At 38.3% G+C, this 10,270-nt stretch overlaps 1 protein-coding gene across 1 annotated transcript; it reads right to left on the bottom strand.

The window, feature by feature from the left end:
* Window positions 1–7,001: 7,001 nt before the first annotated feature.
* Window positions 7,002–8,466, bottom strand: LOC149831333 (RING-H2 finger protein ATL60-like). Its single transcript, XM_090012029.1, has one exon. The coding sequence runs from the start codon at window positions 8,368–8,370 to the stop codon at window positions 7,405–7,407; it is 966 nt and encodes a 321-aa protein (XP_089868155.1). The 5' UTR covers window positions 8,371–8,466; the 3' UTR covers window positions 7,002–7,404.
* Window positions 8,467–10,270: the final 1,804 nt, after the last annotated feature.

Below are 10,270 nucleotides of genomic sequence, written 5' to 3'. Positions count from 1 at the left end.
TAGATGTAATGCACTTTTATATATTATTCATAATAAGATATATGTTCTTAAGAGTAGACCATCTCGTTAAGATAATAATTATTTTATTACTTTTATAGATGACTACTATATATATACAAAGATGAAGCACTTAACAAATTTATAATTTTCAAAAATAAACTTGAAAATCTTTTGATTAAGAAAAACATTAAGTGTAATAGAGGAGAAGAATATACTTCTAATGACTTTATAGAATTTCGCCATAATCATGGGATAATTTGTCAAAACACTTCACCTAGTACACCCGTACAAAATGGAGTGGTGGAACATAAAAATAAAACATTTATCGAATGGTTAATGCTTTAATTCTTAATTTAATGGTACCGTTTGATTTATGGGGAAAAGCACTTTTAATGATCTGTCATATATAAAATAGAATTCTGAATTCAAGAATCAAAACTTAAACCATATAAATTGTGGAATGATAAAAAGACTAACTTTAGTTATTTTAGAGTTTGGAGTTCACCCGCGAAAGGGAGATTTATTGATAATTTAATACCTAAGTTGGGACCTAAGTCAATTACAAGTGTAGTTTTGGGATATGTTCTTAATAATAAAATATATAAGCTTCCTAATTTAAAGACAAACACAATTTTTGAAACCATATATGTAGAATTTTTTTAGAACACTATGTGATGCAATATCACGATGTGGACTCGGTACGCACAGATTCAAGATTCAAACAAATCTTGACACGTGTGGAAGCTTATACGACAATGAGTTCAAATAGGACTCTGGAAAAACAGAATTTCAGGACCTGAACACTCTGCTTCGACAGATGCGGTCCAAATAAAAGTTATGCGCGACTCGCACAGATTTCTAACAAATCTAAAAACACAAGATTCGGATCAGAGGTGTCTGTTCCACGGATTCGGGATTGGGACGGATAGACACGTCTATGACAGATTTCTGAACTCCACAGAAAGTTTGTTCGAAGGGGTTTTCGACCCCTTAGACGGTAGATTTTCTGAAAACCACCAACTAAGAAAACGTAGATCAGATTCAGACCTTTTCAATGAACTAAAATTTGGAATTTTCTGAGTTTTTTGTGAGTCTCTATGAATTTTTGAGTTCTAAAAATTGTATGAGATATTATCAAATGAATTAAATTTCCAATTATTCGACAACAGCAGCAAAAATTGATATTTTTGAGACACCTAAGCAAAGATTCAACTAAGACTCTGAACATGTAAGTTTTAGATCTAGGTTCTAGCTTTCCACAGAATCAAACAAAATGAGTTTTTATGTAGAGAATCTCCAGATAATGGAAAAATATCGAACACCACTAGGAGTATTCTGAACCAAACTGGTGACAGTGGATTCATGTCAGTCTGATACTTTAACAACCCTTTTCAAGGGTATAGAAAGTTGAATCATGCAATGGCCTCAACTACAAAGTTGTAGATAATCATCTTAGCTTTTCGAGAAGCTAAATAATGCCAGAAACCGACCACTATTGAGGCTGATACAATTGTTTCTTTAAAATTGTCTTTGTTAACTCGTAACAAAAAATCTTGTTTCTTAGTAGAAACAAAATTTTGAACTTTCACGAAAATGCAAGAAATACTTTGCACAACACCATCAATCCGTAACATAAAATACCTCTAATCATGTATTTGAAATCAACAACTAACTTGCAACAACTTACAAGAAATATTCAACAAGAAACATAGGAAAATAACAATGGACTCTAACTAATGAACAAGTGATTTAGTTATCCGAATGAAGATGATAATGGGTGTCATTGGGAAGCAACCAACACCAATGGGGATTCATGAATAGCAGATCGAGCATCCTCTTTGAAGCTCAGCACTCACAAACAAATTGTTTACACAACCACACCAAGATCGATCTTCTCAAAAGATCACCTTCTACGCTCAAAAGATGAGATTCAGTTCTACCTTAACCCAAAGGAGTTTTCCTCCAACCAACCACACGAAAATTCTTGAAATGAAGAAGCCACACAACAGATTTTTTGTCAGAGAGAAGCAGCCCTCTCTCCCTTGGTCGACCTCCACTCATAAAGGCCTTGGGGCTTGGAGAAGAGCTACCATGAAGATGGAATGGCCTTCTTAAGCTTTGCTTCAAAAACGAGTTTGACTTGGGCTATTTTTGGCCAAGGGTTATTAAAGACCAACAGCCATATCTGACTTGGACTAGTCAAGGCTGAAATTTTAAATGAGAACTACAATGGTCCACTCCAAATGGCGCCAACTAGGCCATGCTTGGAAATGGATCTTGATCCAGATCCAAAATATGCAATGAACTAGATCCTGCATAAAACGCATTAGAAAAATGCAATTACAAAAAAATAAAAACTACCTGTGTTCCCCATACACCGTCTAGTACCATAAAAGAATCCTACATGGCACCAGAACTATCCGGATCCATAGAATTTGGCTCTTAAAAATAAATAAATAAAATATTATAAATAAAAACATATTTGACGCAATTTCTCACATGCCAAAATGGAATTGAATAATAAAAATACAATCTTTGAGAAAGATGCAAAATATCTCAGATATTGTAGCACGATAATCAAAATGGGTCTGGGTTGGCAGAAATCCAATTGGACTCTGATAGTCCTGCACGATTGGATCTGCCCTGGATCGCATTCTGGTTTGGATCTTAGGAATTGGAGTTAAATCCAATTCATTTTCAAAGCTTGGATCTTCAGGATGCTCTGCATCACTCTGCCTTTCAAATTTAGAATGAGTAATGTACCAAGTATTATTAATGATGATGCTTCTACTTCACATAACACAAATATAATCAATGAAGTATATGTGGAATCTATCATAATAGATCTAGGGTTGAAAAAAGTTTTGGATCCAATTTTTTCACATATTTAATTGAAGATTATCTTATAACTTATCAAAAAATTATGCCATCATAAAATGCAAATTTTTTTAGTGAAACTATTAATGATGAAATAGAATTCATTATGTATAATAATACATGAAAATTAGTTTATTCATCTCTATGTACTAAACATATAGGTTATAAATAGATTTTTAAGAAGAAAATAAGATCGGATGAAACTATTGAAAGGTTTAAAGCAAGATTGGTTGCAAAAGGTTATAAACAAAAAGAAGGCATAGACTTTTTTAGTGCATATGCACCGATTACCCAAAATATAATAATTAAATTGATAATTGCTCTTGTTTCAGTATAATATTTTGAAATTCATCAAATGGATGTCAAAATGACTTTTCTAAATGATGAATTAGATAAAAAGAAATACATGGAACAACTCAAAAGATTTATACTTAAAGTTCAAGCGCATAAAGTGTGTAAATTAACTAAATTTTTGTATGAACTAAAACAAGCTTCTAAGTAATGAAAATCAAAATTTGATAGAGTTTTACTTGCTAATAGTTTTGTAATTACTGATGCTGGTAAATGTGTTTGCATTAAAATGCATAATGGTAATCGTGTTATCATTTGTCTTTATATGGATGACATGTTGATATTTGATTCTAACATAGAGCATATTAAAAACACAAAAAAATTTGTTTCAAATTTTGACATGAAAGACGTGTGTCACAAATATAATTCTAGAAATTAGTCTTGTTAAGACTAGTAATGGGTTTGTATTATCTCAATCTCATTGTATAAAAATGATTCTTAAAAATATAAAATTTGTGTCTACTCCCTATGATACTATTTTCAAATTAGAACCTAATAAAAATAGATGTGTTTCTTAATTGAAATATGCTAGCATTATTGGTAAGTTGATATATGCTATGAATTGTACTCGGCCTTACATTACATATATTGTATGTAAGTTATTTAAATTTACTCATAACCTAGGAGATATGCATTGGAATGCAATATCTAAAGTTCTTAAATATCTAAGAAGAATACTAGATTATGGAATTCACTTTAATAAATATCCACTTGTGTTTGAAGGATTTACTTATTTGTTTTCACTATTGGTGGAATTGTTATTGCATTGGGGTCTAAAAAGCAAACATGGATTTTGCATTCCACCACGGAGGTAGAATTTATTGTTTTTGCAGCAACATGTAAAGAAGTTAAATGACTTAAAGAACTTATTAATGGATAATTTATTAATCTAAAAACCTACCTACGATATACATGCATTATAATTATTAGTCTACGATATTAAAGCCAAGCATTGAGGTTCTTGGTGGGAAATCAAGATATATTAATTTTATACATAATTATATAAAAAAATTATTCAAAAGAGAAGTCATTAGTAAGAATTATGTCAAATTTGGCCAAAATTTGATTGGTCCATTCACAAAAGGCCTTACAAGAAATATAACATATCAAACTTTTAGAGAGATTATGATAAAACCTATAATAATATAAATCACCAATAATGAAAACCCTACCTAATGTTTTTGGATATACTAAAGCCTAAGATCAAAAGGACAAACAAGTTATTAGGTGATTAAGAAATTAATAGCACTTAATGTAAAGAAATTAAAAATAATTTCTTAGAAAATTATTAAGAATTTTTAGTATCATCTATGGAAGTGAGTGATCCTTGTGATTGTAAGGGTTAAGAGATTTAATCTCTTAATAAGCCCATAGGTCTATAAAGTTGAACAACTTTAGTTACAGGATTCTTTTGATAGACTTACCTATGTAGATGTAGATGTGAAAGTGGAGCTACTTTTTATGGGACTTAACCCATCCCTAGAGCATATATTACATGGGATAAGTACAAAGTCATAATGTATTGAGTTTAACAAACACCTACGTGAGTATTTGAAATAGTATGTGTGTGGTATATTTAATTCATCAATTAAAGGTCATGAGCTCAAGATTTAATTTCACTTTATCATCTTGATAAATTTTGATGTATTTACACTAATAGGTTCGATCCCACAAAGTACCTTCAAATATGTATATTATTTATTGATGAGCATTGAATTTCATATTTCAATTATTTTGAAATTAAAAGAAATGTTATAAAAACTAGTTTCAAAATAATATTTAAAATCTTTATGGTTATTTTGAAATTTGATTTGAGATTGTTTATAAATATCCAAAAACAAGGTCCGACCATTTCCACATATAAAGATGCTTCAAGTCCAAACTAAGTATTGACTCCCCCGGGGGAGCGGTAAGCTCTGAGAATTTTACACTGCCAGGACAGTGACTGTAAGTACGGCAAGCAAAACCAGTGTGACTAGGCCTACGATCCTGAGGTGGTTTCTTTTAGTAAAAACAAAAAAGTCCAAACTAAGTATACTCTCCAAGGAGCAGCGGGGCCTCAGAGATTTTATCAAGCACAAGCCTGCCAATGTGGCGGTCAATCATGGAGGTTTTGCCATTGGCCTAGCAAAAAAAAAAAAGTGAGAATATTAACCTATTTACAGACAAATACATGCAAGTAGAATATGTATCTAGTGTAGGGATGACAGTGGACTTGGGGGAAACGGGGCTCCGCCAGTAATGGATCGGGGATGAAGGTTAAAATTAAAACGGGTGTGGCGTAGGACTTACTCTTGCCCTCGCCCCGTCCCCGATCCCCATTAAAGAAATTATTATTATGCCCTTTATATATATATATATATATATCCTTTTATCGAATCTCTCATCTCTCCTTCCTTTAACTAGCCACGCGAACTCCTATTTCTCTCATCTCTTTTCTCTAACGGCATAAGGCGACAGCAGCGGAAGGACCGAGGAAACTGGTCCTGCCCCACCTATTTCCGTTTGGATTGAAGATTCAAGACATGAAACAGGATGAAGGTGGAAATCAAAACCCGTGCAAAGATGGAGGCAGGGTTGAAGGGCAAAATTTTGAGACGTAGCCGAGGTGGAGACCTTGTCCCCCACCCCGGTCCACTACCATCCCCAATCTAACGTATGCTTCAACCAATAAAACCACTGAGGTCCACTTTGCCCCCTTGGTGATACACTCAGCTTTCGTGTTCGGGTATCGAGCTCACAACGTCCAACTTTTGGGCTCTTTAAGCCCAAGACGCATTCTCTTCCCAATGGCCTTCAAATTTGTAATCACTATGCACGCACTCGTCATTCGTGATGCATTGCATTCTTGAGTCGACTCTCGGAAACTTATTGAAGATCCAATAAGAGTCCCACACGATGGAAGAATCGAGAGGATCCAAGAAGAATCCCACGTTGGAAGCTTTCCACATCTCAAGCCTTTTGGAAACTTACCTAATGCGGGAAACTCACCTAAATGTGGGACTCCCACATTATGGCAATTCCAAGCAGGATGGAAACATCAGTATTATCGGTACCAGAACCACCACCGATCCAATCCAGAGGATCCAAGAAGAGTCCCACCATGGAAGAATCAAGTGGATCCAAAAAGAGTCCGACGTTGGAAGAGGATGAAGTAGTCGACATGGTGAATCTGGTACCGATAATAGATCATATTAAACTCCATGAAAAGCCCGCTTAAAAAAAGTATGATTTCATTTGCATTCTCACTTACTACACGAACGCACACCAAATTCCCGAAGTTGGTGCAGGTTAAAATTTATTTGGCCTTTGAGGAGAAGCAAAATGGATACACTCACTGCAGCTTACTCTCTAAGCCACAGGAATAGATCACCATGAGTTTTTTTTTTTTTTTTTGAAGAGAAACACACGACAAGCAGGAACTCAGAATCACCATGAGCTATGCGCAATTATATTAATGCAACATGGATAAATATGTTATAAGAACTTATTCATGATCAATAATACTTCACAAGCACATAGTTATGTCCCATGAAAGTAACACGCATAAACAAACTACACAAGCAATGCGACCAACAGAACTCTTCACTGCAAAATTCTTTTGAATCAAATCGTATGCTCGATGCAGTTCAAATTTGGTTTAATATGATCCAGTGATGATCAGGAATAGCCTACGAGATGAACACTACTCTTTACTTGCACGGACTTGAAGGCGACATGGGAAAGCTAAAAAAAGCAACGCAAATCGAAGGCAGGCACCAACAAAGACGTAATACAGTAAACCTTATTTCCATGTTTCGCATGTACATCCGTTTAAAGAATCAACCATTTAAATGGCTTAGAGAAGCCATAATTACAAAAAAAAAAAAAAAAAATTGGAGGTGAATCCATGCCGTCATGAACTTGTGCTTCCTCTTTCATCTTCACCTTTTTCCATACATGAAGAAATCCAGAGAAAACACGTAGCAGAGCACAAAATTTATCATCAGGGAAGAGCAATTTGCCTGCAATCCTCCCATTATCATTCCAAATTTTCTTTCCAACCACCACGAGACGATTCATCGACGAAGACGGGGATGAACTAGATCATTGCGAAATTCTTGCTAACCTCACATACCTCCCCAAATTGCTCGATCAAGAACCCCGCAATTCAGATGCAAGATCGAGACGCTCCTCTTAGCTCCGAACGATCTCTCCTCCCTGCTCGATGTCTCCAGACGGCGACCCGCAAGTGACAGGCCTCTTGTCCCTGCTCAGGAGTCTCCTGAGCATCCTCATATGCGTGTTGGGTGATTTCATCGACAACCCACCCGGGGAAACCGCACCCAGCTCATCCTCCCCCAACCCTCCCGAACTCGCAAAGGAGAGCCCCCCTCTCGGCGAATTGAAAACCTCCCCCTTGGGCGAATTGAAAACCTCCCCCCTCGGCGAATTGAAAACCTGCCCTCTTGGCGAATTGAAAACCTGCCCTCTCGGCGGGATCTGGATCGAAATCGTGAGCTGGGGCTTGCACGAGGAACTGCCCTCTTCGCAATTCGCCTCGCTGCACCCGGAATCGACCCTGTTCTGGTCCCCCCAGAACAGAACGTTCGTCGGGAAGCTGAACCCCTCGTCGCCGCTGGCCGGGGCAGCCGCCCCACCGCTTTCTGGAGCCGACGACGGCAACGGAATCCTGACCTCGGCGGCGGCGGAGGAGACGCTCTCGAGCTTGACGATGGTTCTGCAGAGGGGGCAGGTCGAGTGTGACTGGAACCACATGTCGATGCAATCGATGTGGAAGCTGTGCCGGCAGGCAGGCAGGAGCCTCGCCTTCTCGCCCTCCTCGAACTCGCAGAGGCAGACGGCACACTCGAGCCCGTCCTCGTCGGAGCCCTTCTTGGCCTGGAAATCGAAGACGGGCAGGGAGCGGATCACGCCGGGCTCGAGCCCACACCGCTGCACCCTCACCGGGTCCTGCTCGGTGGTGAAGACGAACCGCCGCCTCCTGGACAGGCCGCCCCGGCCGTTGCGGCCCCAGAACCACCGGGCGTACAGGTGCAGCATCATCACCAGGACGATCACCGCGAACAGTAGGATAATCGACGCCACCATCACCTTGCCACTAATCAGAATTCCCTTCGATTCTTCGCCTGGGTCTGCCATGGTTTTGCGAGTCTACAGAGAGAGAGAGAGAGAGAGAGAGAGAGAGAGAGAGAGAGAGAGAGAAGGGTTGTGTGCGTGCGCGCGTAGAGTGGGTTTGAGGACGAAGGGGAGCGTGGGAAAGGGCTGGTTTTATATGGGGAAAACCCCTCGAACCTGACTGTGAAAACGTCGGTGGTGACGTGCTTGCGGGTTTCGTGGTTGGTTCGGACTTCTTTTGCTTTTCCTTTCCCGGCCGAGGGTTTGACTTGGTCGAATGCAGTGGAAAAGCAGGACTTGGCTTCCCACCCCCGTTTGGACCATAATGCCCACCAGCTCCGACTCCATGGTCCGCCCCGCCCTTCTTTCTTTCCTAGCTAGTCTAGTGGTTAGCCCGCGTTAGGTTTGTTCAACCGTTTTAGGTCATGGGCTCATTTATCAGGTGAGACTCCGGTTGGTCGTAGGAGTTTTGGATTTTCGGGTTGTTCTCTTGGTTACCAGTAAAATGGTAGTAGGTATGGACGGGAAGTAAAGTTAAGATAGTCACATGGCCAATACGATATTCGGGTTGTTATTTGTAAACTGAACACAAGTAGGCTCGAAGCCAAGCCATGGTAAACAACCTGATCTGATGCTGCATGATGTTTAGGTACAGTGGTTCAGCACTTCTTAGTCAAACAAGGCTGGCTGTTTGAAGACTGCCGCCTATAATGAAGCCCGGACGCGTCACGCAAGAGATTGATGAATGATGAGGCTAATGACTTATTTTTTGTATTTTCATGTGGACGTGGAGCGCAAGTTTGGCTCACTTTTTTGACCAAAGGCTTAAAATATGGAGCGTGTCACCCGCGTTTTGTATTGACTATATAGTGTGAGGATACAGGGAATCCGTACTCCTCAAACCTTCAATTAGTTTAACGATACAGGTGATTAACATCAGCCCACGAGGGCTGATGCCATCTGCAGAGGGTGACTTGTGAACATCATCAAGACTAAAGGATGTCACGAGTTCGAATCTCACAGAAGGTTGAAGCTGGGTGTAGTTCAATCGTTTTTACCAACTGCTGGCCTGCCAATGTACGCTCAATGTTCCTTGGCCTAGCTTAAAAAAAAGACTATGTTGACATCAATCTACTTCTTGTTACAATCTTAAACCCAATCTTTCATGAAGTGGGGGGTTATGGCTGATGAGTGACAGAAGGGATGCCTTTCATCCATCTTAAATTGCCCATCAAGATAAGTGTTTTTTAAATATTTTCCCTTGTTGCGGAACTTAAAGTTGTTTACCAGGCAACCAATTTACTTTCTTTTAAAGTAAATGATGACATTCTTTTATGTTCATTCCTGCACATTGGCTGGCTTCCAATTGGTAAAAAACTCTTGAGGTCTTTCCTGTCCACCAGCTTTCAATCTTGAGGTAAAGGATGCCACCCATGGGTTTCAAACTTGTGATGTCCTGTGAAGGTGACATTCACAACTCGTCCCTACCAGTTGATCAAAGCATAGCTTAAAACTTCTTGGGTCAATTCACTGACTCGGTATGAACAAAACTAGGCCAAGTCAGCTGATTTTAGCATGACTCTGCCAAGTCACCTCATAACTCATTGAGTACATAAATATTATGTATATTATATATTTAAAAAATAATTATATATTAAATATATTATAAAATATTATATTAAATATAATATATTACTGATATTTTATACGATATACATATTATATGTATATATTTATATATTTTATATAAAAAAATAAAGTTAACATGACTAATAGATGAGCCACTGGGTTTTAAAACTATGGACAAAAGCTCTTAAATGAATGATAGTTGAGAAGAGAGATTCAAAACTTGGGGACAATGGGTTTTCCACAATTTTGACAAATGCAGCAATGGATTATGGAAGTTTCGTGTTTTGTATCGTAC

The sequence above is a fragment of the Nuphar pumila genome, chromosome 7 (assembly GCF_984573655.1).
Source record: "Nuphar pumila chromosome 7, dmNupPumi1.hap1.1, whole genome shotgun sequence".
Lineage (NCBI taxonomy): Eukaryota > Viridiplantae > Streptophyta > Magnoliopsida > Nymphaeales > Nymphaeaceae > Nuphar > Nuphar pumila.
The sequence above is the reverse complement of the archived record's forward strand: the minus strand, read 5'-3'. Positions and strand labels throughout refer to the sequence as shown.

Bases quoted from the DNA above. Each gene is read 5' to 3' on its own strand.
- LOC149831333 (XM_090012029.1), bottom strand. From the start codon at position 8,370: ATGGCAGACCCAGGCGAAGAATCGAAGGGAATTCTGATTAGTGGCAAG.